The sequence below is a fragment of the Halichoerus grypus genome, chromosome 6, assembly GCF_964656455.1.
Source record: "Halichoerus grypus chromosome 6, mHalGry1.hap1.1, whole genome shotgun sequence".
Classification (NCBI taxonomy): domain Eukaryota; kingdom Metazoa; phylum Chordata; class Mammalia; order Carnivora; family Phocidae; genus Halichoerus; species Halichoerus grypus.
In genome coordinates this window covers 143,586,216-143,607,612 of record NC_135717.1, presented here as the reverse complement: position 1 = coordinate 143,607,612, position 21,397 = coordinate 143,586,216, and the positions used below count along the sequence as shown (strand labels likewise).

The following is a 21,397-nucleotide window of genomic DNA, read 5'->3' as shown; positions in this document are numbered from 1 at the left end:
TCTATTTATATTTATATTCTTCTTTATCCATTCATTTATCAATGGATACTTGGGCTGCTTCCATAGTTTGGCTATTGTAAATAATGCTGCAATAAACACAGGAGCATATCCTTCCTTTTGAATCACTGTTCTCACATTCTTTGGGGAAATACCAACTCATGTGATTACTGTATCATATGGTAGTTCCATTTTGAACTTTTTGAGGAAACTCCATACTGTTTACAACAGTGGCTGCACCAGTTTGCATTCCCACCAGCAGTGGAGGAGGGTTCCATTTTCTCCACATTCTCGCCAACACCTGTTGTTTCTTGGGTTATTGATTTTAGCCATTCTGACAGGTGTGAGATGATATCTCATTACAGTTTTGATTTGCATTTCCCTGATGATAAGTGATGTTGAACATCTTTTCATTTGTCTGCTGGCCATCTGGATATCTTCTTTGGAGAAATGTCTACTTATGTCTTCTGCCCATTTTTTAATTAGATTTCTTGTTTTTTCGCTGTTGAGCTGTATCAGCTCTTTATATAATTTGGATACTAACCCTTCATCAGGTATGTCATTTGCAAATATCTTCTCCCATTCAGTAGGTTGCCTTTTAGTATTTTGGATTATTTCCCTTGCTGTGCAGAAACTTTTTATATTTGATGTAGTTTATTTTTGCTCTTATTTCTCTTGCCTCAGGAGACGTATCTAGAAAAGTGTTGCTACGGCCGATGTCAGAAATTACTGCCTGTGCTCTTTTCTAGAATTTTTATGGTTTCAGGTCTCACATTTAGATCTCTATCATTTTGAGTTTATTTTTGTGTATGGTGAAAGAAAGCTGTCTAGTTTCGTGCTTTTGCATGTTGCTGTCCAGTTTTCCCAACACCATTTGTTGAAGAGACTGTTTTTTTGCCCATTGTATATTCATTCCTCTGACAAATTCATTTGACAAAGGAGGAATGAACATGATTTGCATTTTTAACAAGTTCCTACTGATGCTGCTACTCCATTGTCCATAGTTTGAGAACCAGTGTCTGATGGGAACAAAATAATTGTTTTGTACTATACTCTGGATGCCCTGTCTGGGATTAGCCACTAGTTAGATTAAGCTCTTCTGGTCAATAAACAGCATGTGGCATGCCCTTCCCTATATTACAAAGAATAATGACCAGGTTACACATACTCGTGCAGATAGGAAGATACATCTGTATGAATAAGAAACATGCAATAAAGACAAGTTTACTCTCTCAAACTCTTAAAATAAGGATATTTAAGAATTTTATCTTTCATATGTAGAACAGTTATGAGAAATCACTTCTCTCTCACATATAGGAAACAAACGCATTCTTTGTGTTTGATAATTGAGCAGAATTTCAAATAAAGAAACCACAAAAATCTTAAGTAAAATATATTTTGTTTTCATGTATATATTGTGCTACCACACTTTATCATTGTTTGGTTTATAATTTGTCTTACCCAAGTTAATTATCATCATCTTACTTAATTGTCTTCCATCAAAGGGAGAACAAAGGCAAAAACAAGATGAGAAATTACAAAGGAAAAAAAAGGAATGTGAGTGGAGAAACACAGAAAAGGATATTTAAAGGGAAAGCATTCTCTAGAGGTCCAGATTCAAAGAGTGTTAAGTCTCCCCATAGGCTAAAAAAGGAAGAGGGAAAAACCAGTTGACAGTTCTAGACTCAGGAGCTTCTGTATTACAGTTATACCATTTCTTCTCGGGACAATTCTCTAAATGAACCGTTTAAAATATTTGGTGGATTTTTACCAACATTTCAATATGACAAGCTGGTGAAGATCAATCCTTCATTAATTCCTGGCTTTAAAAAACTGCCTGAAAGAAAGAAATCCATAACAGTGTAAGCTGGCCTTAAGCCTAGGCTCAAATACTGCTTTGTAAAAGTTTTGCACATAAACTCCCCAGATTAGTTGGCATTGGCATTTCTTACTAAAATATATGAAAAATTCACTATTCTGATCAATGAAATTAAATCAAGGAGCTAAAACAATCTGTAATAGGTGTCATGATGATACGATTCTCTTTGGGAAAAATCACTCATAGATAGCTTTAAAAAATGTTCAAAGACAAATGAAAATCTTATTTATAAAATAACAGCTAGAACTTAATATTTGCACTAAAATAGTTCCCCTTGGCAGAAGACATCAGACCATCTAAATAGATCCAGAATTGTCTGACTCCTACCACTACCTTGTCTCACGCCATCACGTCACTCTGGATTGCAGCAATAACCTCTTAACCAGTCTCCATACTTCTGCCCTTGACCCTCCAGAGAATTCTCAACATAGCAGTCAGAATGATCCTTATTAATAGTGGGAGTCAGTGCCCATCATTCTACAGCTGACTTAGGGAAAGTGAATGTCCTTATACTGGACTACACAGCCTGACAGAGTCAGCAGGGAGTTCCTCCCCCAACCTCTTACCCTATTCTCTAACCTCATCTCCTTTGTCTCCTACTACTCTCCCTCTTGGTCACTTATTCAATGCCTCTCGCTGCTGTCTAACACACTGGAGAAACAAAGACTCCTGCTTCAGTGTTTATTTGCCATTCCCTCCACCGGGAGTGCTCTTCCTCCGGATACCACAGTGGCTCACTCTCTTACTTCTTGGCACACTGTGGGGATTTAATAACTACACATTCAGTAATAGGACTGAATTACCTATATCCCCATGTGCAGAAGCACTTTCTTCATCTGCAGGAGCAAGCTAGAATCTAGCCAGCATAGGTCGTCACCAGGCACTTTCCTATTCATATCCTCTCACCTTAGAGTGATTTTAGGCAGGGCTGCAGTAAATGGCCACAACATGCTGAGTATTGCAAAATTTCCAAGGTTGCCACTCACCGTGAGGTCTCTATGAACAGTGCCTCTGGCATATAGGCAACATGGCAGCCCTGGTTTTAGATCTCTGAATTTCCCTTGGAATATGACAAATAATCCAGACATCAATCATGCCTTCAAAGATCCCTTAATTCCAGAACAGTCCAAACTGTGCAATTTGGCTAAAATCTATTATATCCCATTGTACTTTGGAATAAATTCAATAGTCTGGGAAAAAGAAGAAACTATAGATTAACATATCCAACCCAAGAAATGTATATTGTGCCAAATACATGTAAGATGTAGTGATACTTGCAGTGGAGGATGGGGAAGATAAGTGCAACACTTATCCTTGAAACAGTTTGAACTTAGTAGAGGAAAGAGGAGATTATGGAGAGAGTTTAACCACAAAACGGATATAAGTTTGAGGAGACGCAAGGTCTCACAGGCTAAGTGCATCATATCTGGATGGAGGTAAATATTTGGTTTTGTTCAATTTATAATTAAAATTGAATATAAAAAGAGTAAAGGGCACAAGTAAGGGTACCACTTGAATTTTCACACAGTGGCTCTGCTCATAAAATCAGCAGCCAGGTCATGAAAAAGAATAGCCAGAAGCACTTGTCTAAACTTTTTCAAAGATTCAGATGATTGGAGCGGGGAATAAAGCCTGGAAGATGGTGGAAATATTTGGGCTGATTTTGGTGACATCTAATGTTAACAAGACAGGTGGGTAAGGCAGAACTGAAGCAAGCCCTTTGTGGAGTGTTTCTACTAAGGAAGGTGAGTAATATACTCCTGATGAGACAGAGTAGGGGATAATGCAATGCTCAGGATTTTGACTACCTGTCTAAAGGAGATGCTGCTAAACAGAGGTTGTTAATGTATGCTAATTAGGCCTGGGAGGATTAAAAATATGGAGGGGAATCATCTCTTTTGCTTCTCTGAAGGGAGGCTTGCTGAATGTCTTTCTGGGAATCCCTTGCATTTTTAGGTATGTTCTTACTCCTTTTTAAGATTTTATTTATTTATTTGAGATAGAGAGAGAGAGAGGGAGAGAGCAAGCAAGAGAGAGCACAAGGGAGGCTCCATGTTGAGCAGGGAGCCCGATGAGGGGGCTTGATCCCAGGACCCTGGGATTATAACCTGAGCTGAAGGCAGATGCTTAACCAACTGAGCCACCCAGGTGCACCTTCGTTTTTTTTCTTTTTTAAAGTAATCTCTACACCCATCATGAGATGTGAACTCATGACCTTGAGATCAAGAGTCACATGCTCTACCAACGGAGCCAGCCAGGCGCCCCTGCTCTTACTCGTTAAAACCAATCTCTCTCAGGGCACCTGAGTGGCTCAGTCGGTTAAACAGTTAAGCATTTGACTCTTGATTTCAGCTCAGGTCATGATCTCAGGGTCATGAGATTGAGCCCTGGTCAGGCTCTGCATGAGATTGTCTCTCTCCTTCTCCCTCTGTCCCTCCCCCTGCTCTCATGCGTGCTTTCTCTCTCTCTCTCAAATAAATAAATAAATCTTTAAAAAAATACATACAACCAATCTCTCTTCCCTTCCCTTCTATTAGTTTTGTTGCTTTGTGTTTTTGTGCTCTTGGCAGCTTGATTGAATAACAGCTCTGGTTTATTGAGACAAACCCAATGTGATAAATGTGCGGTAGTTACTGGCCAAGAAAACAGGTGGGCCAAATGAACAAGAAAAGGATGCCCAGGAGAGCAATCCAGACTGCTCACTTTGAGGCTGGGAGGACCCAGATCTGTCCCTCTGTGAACATGAGACCAAAAATTTGCCCTGAATTGGACATGCGGCAAGGAAGATGCCTACCGCAAAGGAGATTAGAGGAACAGCAGCAGGCCAGGGCTCTGTGCTCAAGCAGAAAGGAGGTCAGGAAGGCTAGGGATGCATTTATTTCTCCCCTGACTCTTTCCAAAAGGGTTAGGAGATGCCAGAAAACCACTGAGAGAGTTATGAAGACTGTCACATGGAGAGTGGGAAGTAGAGGGAGGCAAGGAGGACAAGAGGGGAACTGGAGAGGAAGTAAAAGAAGACATTAGAGAAAGAAAGAGTAGGGGGAGGGGCAGGGAGGGAGGAACAGCACAACCCACTATAGGTGTAAGTAATATAGAGATTTAATAGAGATCAAGTGCACTGTATAAAGAAAACAAGTCCATGCTAGGTTTCAAACAATCTGAGGAGTTTTACCACCTAAAGATGAAGGGGAAGACATAACCGGATGAGGATAGGACCTAATCAAAGATACAGAGATGAGTAGTGTCATTCCTAGACAAGGGCGTTGTAAGGAAAGGGATGAGGTAGACATGAGGCTCAAACACAGGGGAAGTCAGTAAGGAAGGGAGTGTGCCTCTGGGACTAACTTGGGGTGATAATGAGAATGCAGAGAGGATGTGGCTAAATGCTCACATCCTCTTCCTCTTCCTCAGAAGAGCTCTGAGTCTTCTCCTTGCCCTCCAACACCATCTCAATGGGCTCTTCTGAGGTATTCATTTACAGATGTGTCACTGAGGCACAGAAGAGTTAATGACAGGGTAGAAAACTTCGGGAACAATTGTTTTCAATTAAATGGAAGGCAGAACATAAACAAGAATCTCAAAGTGCACTCAATTGCTAAATCCAAATAGCTAAGACTAGAAAAACAGTATCTCTTTTTTTTCCCTCTCTGCCTTCCTTGCTTTCCCTCTCTCTCTCTGTTCCCAATTACTTGTTACTTACAATATTCATTCTTCTTCTTGCAAGCAATTATTCTTTTTCCGTTCTCTTTCTGTCTGCATGTTGATGGATACCGATTCCTTTTTCTTAATATCTAGATTTTTATTGTCTCCTCTTCCCCTAATTTCTGTCTCTTTTTCATATACCTTATTGAAAAAATTTTCTATATGATTCGTTCATTCTCTAAGATATTATTATGGGTTCTATTATATTTTAAAAATAATAAATGGCCATTGTTACAAGTTATTGAGCATATATGACATGCTAGTTATTTTATAAAATTGTAAACGAATCCTCACAACCTGAAGCAGTTGCAATCATCTCCAGATAAAGAAACTGAGGAACAAGAGGCTAGCAAAAGGTAGACTATGCTGAAGGAGTAACCAACAGAGGGGCTGGGAGAGCTGCATTCCAAAATCCACTGCACTCTCTACTCCCTAATCTGAAGTTTAACTCAGTTCTTACCATCTTGTCTTTGTGGCTTCTGGTGTCCCATACAAAGACAGATTCAAAAGAACGCGTATATGTAAATTGTTGCTATAGTCTGAATGTTTGTGCCTCTCCCCCTCCCCCATCCCCAGTTCATGTTTTGAAATCAGGGGCCTTCATGAATAGGATTAGTGTCCCGATAAAAGGAGCCCTGAGAGCTACCTTGCCCCTGCCACCATGTGAGGGAGCAGTGAGAAGACCATCAATGGGGAAGTAGGCCTCACCAGACGCTCAATCTGCCCGCACCATGATCTTGGGCTCGCAGCCTCCAGAACTGTAAGAAGTAAATTTCTGTTGTTCCTAAACCACCCATATATGCTATGTTGTTGCAGCAGCCCAAATGAACTAAGACAGCACTTAACTGCATCATGTAGTTATACGTTTAAAACAAAGTGGACTCTATTCCCATGCAAAAACTGGAAGCAGAGGTGAGAAAAGGAAAGGGTAAAACTAACTAAAGGTCAGTAAATGCTTCTCTAGTCATTCTTTTATTGCAAAAATACTGATGGGCCGTTTTCTTCGTGGGGGGCACTGCATGCAGTACAGGAATCTCCAGAGCAAGGGTCACTGGAGCCAGTTTCTTCACTTTGCAAACGGGGATAACCTGGCTGTGTTATCGGAAAGAGTAAATGAGAAAATGTCAGTACGCTGGGTGGGGTGAGGTCTGGTGCTCTGTCTTCTCATTTTTCTTTTCACTCCTCTTTACATGAGCTCCTTCTCTGCCTCTGTACCTTTCAGGCTCTCTCCGCGTCTTGCGTCTTGATGACCTCAAGCTGCCCTTCCTTCCTGACGCTTCTAAGTACATGATTTTGAGAGCTCCATGGGTTTCTCCACCAGCAGTCCTCCAAAACCTCAGCATTCTGGGGCTTTGCCACCATTGGGGACCCACCAGGCTTACATTTGGTAAGAGTATACCTTTAAAAGCACAAGGCAAACCATAAACATATCACAGGCTTAAGAGTCCAAGGAGGTTCAAATCCTTCCTCTGCCAACTTGCTGGGCCTTCAATATTGTCACGTACACTCTTGATACCTTGTCTGTAAAATAGGGACAGTATTATTTCTGCACAGTGTTGGGTTACTGAAACAACAAAAGATACACAAAAATACCCAGTATTGGTGCAGAGACATAATTGTTGAACACTGAGCTTCAATAATAGCACTAGCTTTAATGAGCACAGATGTGCCGAGCATGACACCAAACACTTTTCTTCATGTAAATTCTCAAAACACTGGAGTCAGGTCATACCATATTACTTCAATTGATTTAATCATCTAATATTGTGAAGCATCTTATAATCATTGTGTATTTTATAATAATAGTATTAATAGTATTTTTTTTAAGAGTTATGATAAAATACGGTAGGTGCTATGGTCTGAATGTTCGTGCCCTCCCCAAATCCATATGTTGAAATCCTAACACCTAAGGTGATGGTAATAAAAAAAGGGGAGGAGGGAGTGATTCCCAACTTTCAGTGTATTTGATAACATATTTTATATATCAATAAACCTACCAATAGGCACATATGGATGGAAAATATCTCTGTTAATCTCTTATACTGATTAAGACATGGTACAGTGTAAGAGTCTGGAGTGCCTTGGTTCAAATGCTGCCTCCTATTAACTGGCCCTGAAACCTTGTGGAATTTACCTTACAGCTTGATGACTTCGCTTTCCTCATCTGTAAAATAGAGACAGTCAGGTAACCTCCTCACTTGGCTTTTGTGGGGATTTAAATGAAAATTCCATGAGAATTTCTCAGGACACAAAAGTCCTAAGTAAATGCTTGTGTTATTGTTATATTTGATGAATTCATCATGGAAATATGGTATTTAATAGAGAATTCAGGCAAGATGCCTTTCTCTTTTTATTCCTTTCTAATTTTTACATCTTAAATTTTACATGTTGAGTTCAGTTAAATAATTTTTGGATAATTACTTGTTTACTATAATTTTCCTGATATCTTTTCTACAAACTATCTGAAAATATTTTAAGACAATTATTCTTTCACATTTTATCAAGTATATATTCCTTCCTAATGTACTCATTAAGGAAAATATGAAATAGAAATTAAGCCTGTTGCCCATCCCCCCCCCCAAAAGGCTGCAAGAGTCCAAAAAGCTAAAACATCTATTATTAACATAGCTTGTTTGGTTTTCTTTTTTTTTATTTTTCCCCCCTCTCGAGACAGTGTGTGCGTGGAGGGGGGAGGGGCAGAGGGAGAGAGAGAATCCCAAGCAGGTCCACGCCCAGAACAGAGCCTGACATGGGGCTTAATCTCACAACCCTGAGATCATGACCTGAACCCAAATCACGAGTTGGACGCTTAACTGACTAAGCCACCAAGGCGCCCTTGCTTTGCATTTCTAATGATGTAGTTATTTTGTAAAATTTAATCATTCTTTCTGTACAATAACATAGGCAATTGTCTCTGTTATTAGGATGTTAAATATTTCATCAAATGGAAATAACACTAAATTATTTAATCATTTCCCTTTTTCAAGCATTTAGATGCTTTTCCATTTTTGACTTTAACAAATAGCACTGCTGTGCTCCAATTACTACCTTTTGTTGATAATCTTAAACATAGAAAAAATATTTTCTTAACATATATTTTCATGAGAATTATTGAGACTAAATGCTAGATTAACTTAAGGGCATATATTTTTATTTGAAAGTGAATTTCTTTATTTCTAATGAAATTCTATATTTACCTATCTTTTAAAATCTGTTATACTTCCTCTTTGGGGAATTATTTGTTCATATCCCTTGGTCTTTATATTCCGTTTTCCTTGTAGTTTTACAACTTCTCATGTCTTAAGTAGACATGTTTTATCTTGTGATTTAATGGAAATTATTTCCTATCACTTAACTGTTTGTCTTTTAACTGTATTTCTTTTGGAAATACATTAATCCTTTAATTTTTCCTTTATTCTTTGCTTATAAGCTTAAAGAATCCCTTTCCTGGTTTTCCCTTTCTAGTTACGATAAAGTTTTAATTCTAAAAGGCTTGCAAAAATATCTCACATAAAATACACACAGGTGTGAAGATTAAAAAGATTAAATATTAACCTATTAGACACATTGTAATAACAGCAAATTTAAAAATAAAAAATCATAGGTAAGAAATGAAATAGTTTGGAATGACATTTAGAAATATGTTCTCGGGGTGCCCAGGTGGCTCAGTCGGTTAAGCGGCTGCCTTCAGCTCAGGTCATGATCCCAGGGTCCTGGAATCGAGCCCCGCATCGGGCTCCCTGCTCGGCAGGAAGCCTGCTTCTCCCTCTCCCACTCCCCCTGCTTGTGTTTCCTCTCTTGCTGTGTCTCTCTCTGTCAAATAAATAAATACAATCTTAAGAAAAAAAAAAAAAGAAAAGAAATATCATGTTCTAATTATACATCTGTCAACTGTGCTGTCTTTGGAGCAATAAAGGGACACAAATACTGATATTTTAATAAAATATTTTGGTCTGAAGCATTAAACATAATTGTATCTCAATGAAATTTTGCAAAAACCAAAAATGTATTTTCATTTTAAATCAAGGAAATACCATTATTTAGTTCATTATTTAATTTTTTAAATTACTCTTGGAGTTCATGAAGTGATTAAAATAAAATGTTACAACACAATCAACCCCAGATCATTGCCATCTTCTGACTAGCTTTAATTATGATAATAAAAAAATAACTACAGACCTCTTACCAATTCGACCTATCACATATTTTTAACTTCCCCTTTCAGTGTTCACTGACGAAATACCGAATATAACATTTTAACAATTTCCTCCCAGACCTACTTTATTTTTTTTTTTTAAGAGTTATTTTACTATTTATTTGAGAGAGAGAGCATGAGCGGGAGGGGCAGAGGGAAAGGGAGAAAGAATCTCAAGCAGACTCTGCTGGGTGTGGGGCCTGATGCAGGGCTTGATCTAACGGCCCTGAGATCAGGACCTGAGCTGAAACCAAGAGTTGGACGCTTAACTGACTGTGCCACCCAGGCACCCCAAGACCTACTTTTTAAAATGAAATTTAAGAGCATCCTGCAGACAAGCAGACTATAATATTAATAATAGGAAGTCCTGGACTTAGAAGTTGAAGGAGCTGGACTTTTCAAGTTCTTATCCTACTATGTATGTTGAAAATTTCTGATCCAAAGAATCACCTGGAAATTCTGAACTTCCATTATTTCAGTCAAATGGAGCTGAGATCTATTCCTACTTCACAGGAGTTACACAATGATCGAGAAAGATCAGGATAAATGTAGTAACACATTTTCAGATTTCTAAAATTGATAAGTAGAGCCAAATAATAATCCAGGTAATTACAATTTAAAAAATTCTACACTTCTCTGTGGGTTCAAGAGGAAGAAGGACAAAATGACTGCTCCTTTACATTAGAAATGATTTCATGGTTGTCTGGATCAGTCCCCTTCCATTCCCAGTGCTTGAATTCTTTCTAGCATCCTTATAAACCCACAGTTGAAAAATCTTCAATGGGCATTCATTTCATAAGCTGGCAGTTCTCATAAATGGTTATGTTCCTCCTATGGAACCAGAATGTATCTTCTCAGAGTTCCTAGCTATGGTCCTAGTTCTGCCCTGGAACGATCCTCCAGACATATGTGTGCCTTCTGCATCCAGCACTTTCTCTGCTTTATTGTTCTCCAATGTATCCCCTCGCATCTATAATTTTTTCTGGTGAACTCCTACTATTCACTCAAATATAATTTATGTGTAAGTTCATCAGGCATAGTTCTCCTGCACCCCAGCCCCCCAAATCAAGGCCCCTTCATTACACTCCTTTATAAAATCAATTGTAACTAAAATTAAATGATCATTTTTACAACATGGGCCTCCCTCACCAGTTTGGAAGCTCCACTGCAGCCTGTCTTGTTCCCTGTTGTCTCCCTACGTCTAGCTTGATAAATACTGAGTCGGACAAAGAAGTTCAGGACTCATCACTATACAGCTGAACCCCTGGAATGAACAACTTCACCCAGAGAGTGTAACTGTAATAAAGAAAATGAGGCTAAAGGCGTAACTCTTAAAAACATACAGTTAGAGGTCGATAGGAAAAGAAGAAACCATCCAAGGTCTACATAAAAGTATACTTCTCAAAAGCATTTATCACAATCTGCTTCCTTTTCACTTTTTATGCTTTTGTCCTTAATAACTAATGAATTCCCATCCGCCCAGATTTATACATAGTACGTGTCTCATAACAAATGCATATTGACTTAAGCTGTTTCAATCTACATAAAATTTACTACTATGTACATAAAGGAAAAATTATAATATACTCTGACAAAATGGTTTTCCTACTGGGGCGCCTGGGTGGCTCAGTCGTTAAGCATCTGCCTTTGGCTCAGGTCATGATCTCAGGGTCCTGGGATCGAGCCCCGCATCGGGCTCCCTGCTCCGCGGGAAGCCTGCTTCTCCCTTTCCCACTCCCCCTGCTTGTGCTCCTGCTCTCGCTCTCTCTCTCTCTGTCAAATAAATAAATAAAATCTTTAAAAAACAAATGGTTTTCCTACTAATTCTTAAAAAAAAAAGAGAGAGAGAGACTTCCTGTCTTGACTTTTATTCTTTTGGCAGAAGCTTTCCACTGGAGCCATTGGGAAAACCATGGAGAATCCCTTGAATTACAGGCCCACATGACACATCAAGGCACCAAATTCTCATCTTCAACATTTATAAACTAAATTTCATAAAGACTTCACATGATTTGTTTCATACGGACATGAGATACACTGGAAGCTTGATGACATACAAATGTGACATTATCCTATTACTGATACTATAGTCTGAAACCTGTTTTCTACACATTCTTTAAAATTTTTGATGCAAGATCAGTGAGAAACTGAGTATATATTAGCAACAACATGAAATCTTAATATACAAAAACATTTTGAAAGTCCATATCAACTCTTTCACACTTTACAGATAAGGAATCTTAATCCCAGAGATTATAGGTACCAGAAAGCCCTACCTTTAACAAATTTACTGAACCAGTTCTATTTAGCTTTCTTTGTTGCAAGCCAACCTGAAGAAAAAAAGACAATCTTCCACGCATCCCTTCCTCAAAAAAAAAAAAAAAACAAAAAAAACTAGTGGATTAAAAATACAAGTAACTGGGCGCCTGGGTGGCTCAGTTGGTTAAGTGACTGCCTTCGGCTCAGGTCATGATCCTGGAGTCCCAGGATCGCGTCCCGCATCGGGCTCCCTGCTCAGCAGGGAGTCTGCTTCTCCCTCTGACCCTCCCCCCTCTCATGTGCTCTCTCTCTCTAATAAATAAAATCTTTAAAAAAAAAAAAATACAAGTAACTGAGAGTACTTTTTTTTTAAAGATTTTATTTATTTATTTGTCAGAGAGAGAGGAAGCTTGCGCGCGCGAGCGTACGAGCAGGGGGAGCAGCAGAGGGAGAAGCAGTCTCCCTGCTGAGCTGGTAGCCCTATGCAGGACTCGATCCCAGGACCCTGGGATCATGACTTGAGCTGAAGGCAGATGCTTAACCGACTGAGCCACCCAGACGTCCCAACTGAGAGTGCTTTTAAACACTGCCTTCTAATAGTCATTGCAGTCAATATAAATTCTATAATTCCCTCTGTCTAGTCCCAAATGGATGGTATTTTCGAAGTCTTGTGTATTATTAACAAGCAAATCAAAAGCACATCAACACCCAGGAGAGTGAATTTCCAATAGAACAAAACTCACCCACGCTGGCATTTTCATGGGCACTTGCAAAAGTATTGGGGGAAAAAAAGACACAAAACAACATGTATATTTTATTTAAACATTTGTTTTTAAGCTGAGGAAGTATTATTACTCATTCAATTGTGGGTATAAATATCCTAAGAATATCCATAACTAGTAAGATGATGGAGAGCTGATAGGAATATTATGTATCTTCTTGGACAAAAAGTAATAAAAATGCAAATGGAACAACCTTTTGGTCTGTTTTGGAACCTACATTCAATTCTAAAATGGAGAACATCTCTAACTGAGCTCAACCAACATTTATTGCACATTACCGTGAGTAGGACAATATGCTAGATATTGATGGTGCAAAAATGGAAATCAGGGTCTCTCCATTCTCACTTATCTTAGAATTTTCTAAAGAAGGTAAGTGTATACTTTCAATATAAAAATTTACATTCCCACAACTAAGTCTAAACTATTATCTTCTCTTGACTAAAACATAGCAAGAGTTCCCCTAGACCTTTCCCTAATCCTGTCTTCTCCACACGGTCCCTTCCTTTGCCCTAGGAAGAAAATGCAAACTCCTTAGCTTGGTCAATAAAACCCCAGGGGTTCTGCTCTGCTTTCTCTCCAGTCTCATCTCCTCCCACTTTCCCATCTGGTTCAATATAATCCAGTCACATTTACCTTCCTTCTCTGCTGTGAACACAAGCTTGCTCTTGCCTTCGGCCTCTGAACTTCGTCTTTTCTATCTGAAATGCTCTTACCTGACTCTTCAAATAGCTGGTTCACACTTACAGATTTCAAATATCACCTCTTCACAAATGTTCTCCTTGCTACTTGCTGTCAAGAAGCACCCCACTTCCCACCACATCACCTTTTTAAAATGACATCACCCTATTACTCACTTTCTGAAGACAGAACAGTACCTTGCACCATCAGACACATTGTATACACATTAAAATGAAATAAAAATCCTTCCCTAAACTTTTCTAAGCTGAGTTATGATTATACGCATTTGACATTCTAAAACTGCATAGAAGCACGTACTAATCAAAAGTATCTACCTACTTACCTACCTGCGTATCTGCTTGGGTATCTCCCCATTTTGTGGGAGAGATGGAACATACATTAGAGAAGAAAAGTCAATGGCAGTTCTCAAGGGACCCAAAGGTTAGTTATTTTTTTTTTTAAAGATTTTATTTATTTATTTGACAGAGCTAACTTGGACAAGCCAATTTCATTTCTCTAGGCTTCAGTCAACTTACTTGTACTTGTACTTATTTGTTTATAAGTACAAACAGGATTATATCAGACCATTTAAAAGAACTTTCCAGTTCTAAAATTCAGTCACTGGAAGTAGATTTCCCCCAAATTAAAGGTACATTTTTTATAACATGAGCACAGTCAGACAGGAATATCAAGCACTCAGTCATGGGCTTCCTGTCCATTTGTAGATTATTTTGTCTTACCTACTACTTCTTGATGCTTCATCTTGAATCTTTTTTATTTTCCATTCCAGAGTGAGAAAAAGTATTGAAACTATTTCATAAAATTACAGGGAATTATGTAGTCATTCCTCCCATTGAATATACATGTACTTTTAATAGTGTCTGTGTGCTAAAAACTTTAAAATAATCCAGGAGTGCTAAGAAGAATCTGTTTTTACACATACAGTTACAGAATGTGTATTACCACTATTATCAAATAACCTATACAATAAAGGATTTGTTGCACTTTCTGTTAAAACTAAACCCAAAAATTTCTCTCTACCACCAACACTGGAAAAAAAAATCGGGAGGATGATGTCATATAAAAAAATAATAAAACAATAGAAGTGGGTAAAGACAGACAAGTCAGAATAATGAGACAAACTCTTAAAATGAACACAACAGTGCTTTGTTTCCCATCGCAATGCAAATGAAGCAACAATGAAATGTAAAGGAATCGACTGCGAAAAACATAAAGCATATAATAAAATTATGGGAACAAGATTAGAAGATGTATTAAGTAAAATTAGTTTGAGGTAAAGGAAATATAGAAGGCAAACAGGGAAAAAAAAATTCTACTTCAAAAGATGCAATAAGAAGAAGAGGTTCTTTAGCACTCAGGGAAAATAATCATGGACCTACTTTAATGCACAGTAGGGGTGCCCAAAATAGTATGCATGAGAAAATCTAATTTAAAATACTTCATATGAGAAATCCTGTAAAAATAAAATAAATTCTGCAGCAAACTTAAATTAGTTGACTGCCAACTTAACAGGCAATAACACTGCATTGTGAAAAAAATCCGGACTACTTATGCAATAGCCAGTGTGAAATTATAGGCTGCGTTATGCTGGAAAGATAAAGCATCAAGACCTGAGATTTATAAACATTTATGCAAAATGTAAATAAACAAATGGACTTGTGGTTGATAAAGTGTATCCTCCATTTTACTTTTTCCATTTTTTCACACTCACAGCCTGTCACTGAATTTTGTTTTACCAGTTGTAAAATGGAAGAAAGAATTAACTTTAAGAAGGATATTAGTGGAGTCTGAAAAACAAACCGAGGGTTCTAGAGGGGAGGGGAGTGGGGGGATGGGTTAGCCTGGTGATGGGTATTAAAGAGGGCACGTTCTGCATGGAGCACTGGGTGGTTATACGCAAACAATGAATCATGGAACACTACATCAAAAACTAATGATGTAATGTATAGTGATTAACATAACATAATAATTTTAAAAAATTAAAAAAAATTAAATTAAATTTAAAAAAGAAGGATATTAGTTTTATTTCTTCAAGATTTAACCACCATCCATCTTTCAGTTTACTACGTGATAATAACACATCAAAGCCAAGAGTGGTCAAAATATCATTTTTCCCCCCCAGAGGATCAGGAAAATTAAATGCTTTTTGGTTCCTTGAAAGCCATGCCAACTACAAATCTGGTAGAAATAAGTACATCTTACCCAACACCAAACCAGCTATATACTTCACCTCACTTAACACATGACTCACTACTAATGATAGAGTGGAGTGTGACACAGAGTTGTTATATAAGTTCATTCTGGACTGATTAAGGCCAAGGCTAAACTGAATGAGAAATACATCTTTTACACCATTTATGGTTTATCCTTGACCCCAATCTCAGGTATCTAGTGGCCTGGGGACATTTCTATTTTCCAGAAAGCAAGATTCTGTAGTCAAAATGTAAACCTCCAAAACTTCAAAATTATATGGTCAATGAACAATATATTATCATTTACAAATATAAGAGAGCTAATATTCTGGTTCCATACCAGGCATCAGGCAAGGAGCAGGATGCTTTCCTGATGAGACCTTATTTACATCTCGCACTGGACTTGAAAGAAACAACCGCGAAAATGGCTCTCCCCACTGAAGTCCTACGAAAATTACTAATGGAACTATAATGCATAGACCTTGATAACATGGTTGCTTTGAATGAGAAGCTAAGACTACAGCATGGGGCGAAATCTGCAACAATGAAGTCCATGCCCTCTCAAAATGCTCTTTGCCAGCAAATCCTAAATCTCATATCAACATTAACAGTAAATGTGGGGGACGTGGAAAAAACTATCAACCACTCACCATAATGCATGTAACAGTTTCCTTTGGTGGGATCCAGCTCAATAGCCTTCAAGAAGAACTTTTCAGCCTCACTCTTACGACCCTTGAAAAACAGAGAAAATGGATGATTCAGCAGTAGATCATGAAGGATTCTTTACCTCCTGGGCCCAAATGAAGTAAGTAGACTGATGTCTACTTAGCAATCATCACACACACAAAAAAGTGTTTTGTTTTTATCTAAACAAGGATGACCAAGGAGAGTATGCTGAGAGACAAGACTGAAGTTAGAATCCTGGGAAACACCAAGATTAGAAGAAAAGACAGTGAGAGTGAGTTCATCAAAGAGATCAGAGAAGAAGCCAGGAAGGCAAGAGAAAAAAAGTGAAAAAAAGGGTTTCACGAAAACCAAAAGGATGAGATAGTTTTAAGGAATGGTGGAAAACATCATTTTCATTTTCTATTTTATTTTCTCCCTTCCATTTGTTTCCTCTTCATTTCTTCTTCCTTGGTAAAGAATTTGGAGCATTTTGGCTTTTAAGATGATTTTGTCCTAATGGCTCACTTTACGTATGAAGAAACTAGGTCACAGTTTGTTGAATCTCAAACGCAACTACTGTTTATCTTTGCTGATGCCATTAGGGACTAAAATACTCCTAAACCAGGATTTAATCTAAAGTTAGCGCTTCTTCCTAGCTACAGTTTTAAGTAAACATTACCATCATCACCAGAAGAAAATAAGCAAAAAGTAGGGGAAAAGGCTTGTAGGCAATTGATTGACTTTTCATGAAACAACATGAGTCCTGGTGGATCCTAAAACTATATTCTTTACTGTGTTATAGCTTCTGAACTAAAATTGCCTACAGAGTAACACAAAGGGATGGCTTGAGGTAGGAGAAGAGCCCCAAGAAGAACCTTCCTGGGGCAAGTCTGTCTTGCCTTACAAGGCTGGAAAGAAGAGCTATGTTGTCTGAGTGGCAGCTAGGCACTGGGTGGTGGACCTGTCCAGAAATCATGGTCTAGAGTAAAGAGAACTCATCTTATCTCCTTGTTCCTTCTAATTTATACACTATCTACCACGGGAACTTCAAGCAATGTTTTTCTCTTTCTTCAGATATATTTTTTAAACACTGTTACAGAGATAAATCTTGCAAAGGTAGAGGTGTGTAATTAACCTAATATTCTACATCCCACCATTCAACTTCGACTCATTTCTCCATCTACCCCTTCCTTATTGTTCATTCATTCATTTAAAAAATTCACTGTCGCTACATCCTTTATTCGCCATTACTCTCCCCAGTAGGACCCAGCCTACATACAGCTTCCACCGTCTATAGCAGACGGCAGACAACCGACATCTTCATTTCTTCTTTCATTTTACTAATACTACACCAGTCAGTAACTTCTCTTTAACTCACAAGTCTCGCTAAATACCCAATAATTAAAATTTTAATTGCCTGCCATACTTCTCATAACATTTTAACTTCAGAGGGAAAAAAAGGAAAGTACAGGCACAATGCTCCCCACACGTACCATACTTTCATGAAGTTAATAAGACTTAGCAAGAATCTTACAAAGTTAGGATTACTTAAAATAATTAAATAACTGTAGTGAATCAGGCAGTATAATGTGTAAGTTCATATCATGGATTCTAGGCAGACAGAACAGTTCCCCCATTGGCGTAGCCATGCTTATAGAAAATTATATCATCTCATAGCTGTAATGTTCTCTATGATAAAAATGAAGATTGGTGGAGCACAGAGAATTTCTAGGGCAGTGAAACTATTCTGTAGGATACAGTAATAGTGGATACATGTCATTATATATTTGTCAAAACTCATAGACAACACTAATGCAGGCTGATAATAACAGGGAAACTGTGTAGGGTGGTAGAAGGGTAAGGGAGTATATGGGAAATTTTAGCTCAATTTTTAAAAAACATTTTATTTATTTATTTGGGGGGGAAGCACAAGTGGGGGGAAGGGCAGAGGGAGGGGGGAGAGATAATCCCAAGCAGACCCTGCACTGCTCGCAGAGCCTGACCCCATGACCCTGAGATCACAACCCGAGCCAAAATCAAGAGTCAGATGCCCAACTGATTAAGCCACCCTCAATTCTTTTTTATAAACCTAAAACTGCTCTAAAGATAAAGTATATTAATTTTAAAAAGAAGATATCAAATCTATTTCATAAGATTAGATTATCCGAGGCAGAAACATAAAAAGTAGTTATTATAGTACCTAGGTATATTGTAAGTTTTAATGAATGCTAACTATTACACACACATACACACACACACAGTATGCAATAGAATGCAGAATTCTGAATGTCAAAGAATACGTTTTGTTATATACACAGTCTCAGAAACATGTGGTCAGCCTTTAAATCATTAGAAAATGATGTACAAAGAACTTGCAGAGGATAAGATGCAAAATGAAAGCTGTCATTGTAAAGAGTCTGTACAAATGTTATATACAAAGATACAAAGGGTCTGTGAACCTTCTTCCACTTTAAGTTTTTCAGGATAGAGAAGAAACTAGCTCATTTACCAATGTCACAGTAAATGGGGTTATAAAATGCTTGTGTGTAGTCCATTGGCAAAACAATAGTATGTAGCATTAAAAACATGCACCAGATCTCAAAGGACAGTGGTCTCTGGTTGCTCAGTGGACCAAGTTATTAAAGGCAATGAGTCCCAACATCTCCTAGATGCAAAATAAACACATCGAAGGCCAGAACATTCTTTCTAGGGAGGGAGTACCAAACCATCATGCAAAAACCTATCTTTCTGCTTTGATCACTATTTATTTAGTCAAGTGCCAAATAATGAGGAGGAAAATAAAATCCTCACAAGAGTATATAAAATCAAGAGTCAACCAAATGCATAAACCAACCACACACATATATTACTGGGTCTTAGGAAGAAATATGGTGCCTGGGAGGTTAATGCTATGCTAAATCCAATTTATCCTTTCAACTATTATTGTTTTAGAAAGATGGCAGTTAAGGAAGTAGAGAAGAAAAAGTCATTTCTTGCAGGTTTTTCTTGGTGCTTTTAGATTTTGTCAGCATTTCCTACAAGGAAGCATTGTGGAGTAGCCACTGGTTGTACAAACTCCTCGCATCAAGCACCATTACTTATTTTGTATATTGGTTGACGTCTGAACATGTGTGGTGGTTCGGAAAACCAAGCAAAAGAGACTGTGGTCAGCTGTGACAAATATGGGAAATGTGAGTTGGGAGGCTCAGTTTCTACCACCATCTCTGTGACTTGTTTATGTGCTTGTTCCTTGGATTTTGTTGGTTAAAAATTATTTACTGAAGGCCTACTGTTCGCCTTGCACAGCTCTAAGTAACGGGGATGGAACTGTGAACAACATAGCATGCTTGGCCTCGAGTCCTAGTTGCAAGAGGCACATAACGAACACATAACCCAATAAGCAGGGGAATTAGTTACAGAGCACTGTGGGCAAAAAATTTCTCCAATTCTCATTGAAAGAACTGGCCCTGAGACAACAAGCCTGTGTTTGAATCTTGCTGACGCTACTTATTTAACTGTGTGAGCGACTTTGAGTATCTTTAGGAACACATCTGAATCTCTTCTTCCTCATTTGGGAAAGTAAATATAATTAATACCAATTTTGGAGGGCTGCTAAAAAAAATCACAAATCATATGGAAATAACTAGCTTCAGATCTGTCATATAAAACTCTGACATTCTTTGATATTTTTTCCTTCTATCTTTTCAAAAGAATCCTTCCCTCCATCTTCAATGCCACTATTTGGTTTCTAATTACCAAAATCTAAAAATCATTTTCCAAATTTCATGTCATGATAGAAACTAAAAATTTTTTAAAGATTTTATTTATTTGTCAGAGAGAGAGAGAGAGAGAGAGAGAGAGAACACAAGCAGGGGGAGCAGCAGGCAGAGGGAGAAGCAGGCTCCCCGCTGAGCAAGGAGCCCGATACGGGACTTGATCCCAGGACCCTGGAATCATGACCTGAGCCGAAGGCAGGTGCTTAATGGACTGAGCCACCCAGGTTCCCTAGAAACTAAGCTTCACAATTTTTCTATAAAATGCCTCTCATTCTTAACACTTTCCCCTGCCTTAACTAAAAGCCCCTCTCATTTCGCATCTAGAGGGTCACAGCAGATTTCAAATGTCCTGACTCAATAAACCTCATTTCATCAGATTAATATTCCTTAAATGAAACTGTTTTTAGGTTATGCTCTTGCTCAGAAATATTTTAATAGCTCCTAGCTTCCACTCGTTTTATTCAATAATCAATTTAATTTTCAAAATCTTCCACAATCTAGCTCAAGTCTTCCTGGATAAATTCCCCTACTATAACAGGCCAATTTCCTCATCTGCCTTACCTGTAGCTCCTATGTCTTCCCTTAGTTATTTCTTCCAGTCTGTAATGTTGCTCCTTTTTTCACTTGTTCATATGCATTTTTTGCTTCAAGCCTTAACTGAAGCCTCAATTTTCTATAAAGCTTTCTGTGATGGCTCCAACTGCTAGTAATTTCCTTTTTCTCTTAATTGTGATGATATGATTACTTTTAAAAGAGTCCTTACTACCGTGCTAATTATACAACTTGAACTCTAAGATACTAGACTAAGTCCCTTCATATATAAAGTGCTTGGAGAGCGGATATTTAATTTGCTACATTGTTCCCATAAGACTTTACCTGTCCTTCAACAATCATCCAAATATTGTGTAAATATAACCAGCCAAAAAATAAATAAGCTATCACTATTGTCTTTATATAACTTAATAGCTTATAGTTACTTCTTAGTTACTTAGTTCACATGTTCATTCTCATATTGAGAATTAACCAGTTGGACCGTGAAGAGCACAGTGGGATCTGGGAGCAGTGGCTGTGGGATCGGGGAGAATGAGCAGGATGAGAAGAGAGAATGGACATTTCCCTGGACAAGGGCTACACCTGTATCCAGGGATTAGGGATTTGAGATTATCAATATCCTTACATTATATTTGCATTAGTATATTACTTGTAACACTACACTGAGTATTAAAAACGTAGATACCAGATAGTATTAT

At 38.0% G+C, this 21,397-nt stretch overlaps 1 protein-coding gene across 4 annotated transcripts in view; it reads right to left on the bottom strand.

The window, feature by feature from the left end:
- TMTC2 (transmembrane O-mannosyltransferase targeting cadherins 2) overlaps positions 1-21,397 on the bottom strand; it is a 388,107-nt gene that overhangs the window by 71,381 nt on the left and 295,329 nt on the right. For all 4 annotated transcript variants that reach the window (XM_078076381.1, XM_078076382.1, XM_078076383.1 and 1 more), the window contains one exon: positions 16,356-16,437. In XM_078076381.1, coding sequence (XP_077932507.1) covers positions 16,356-16,437 — 82 coding nt within the window. The remainder of the gene's footprint in view (positions 1-16,355; positions 16,438-21,397) is intronic.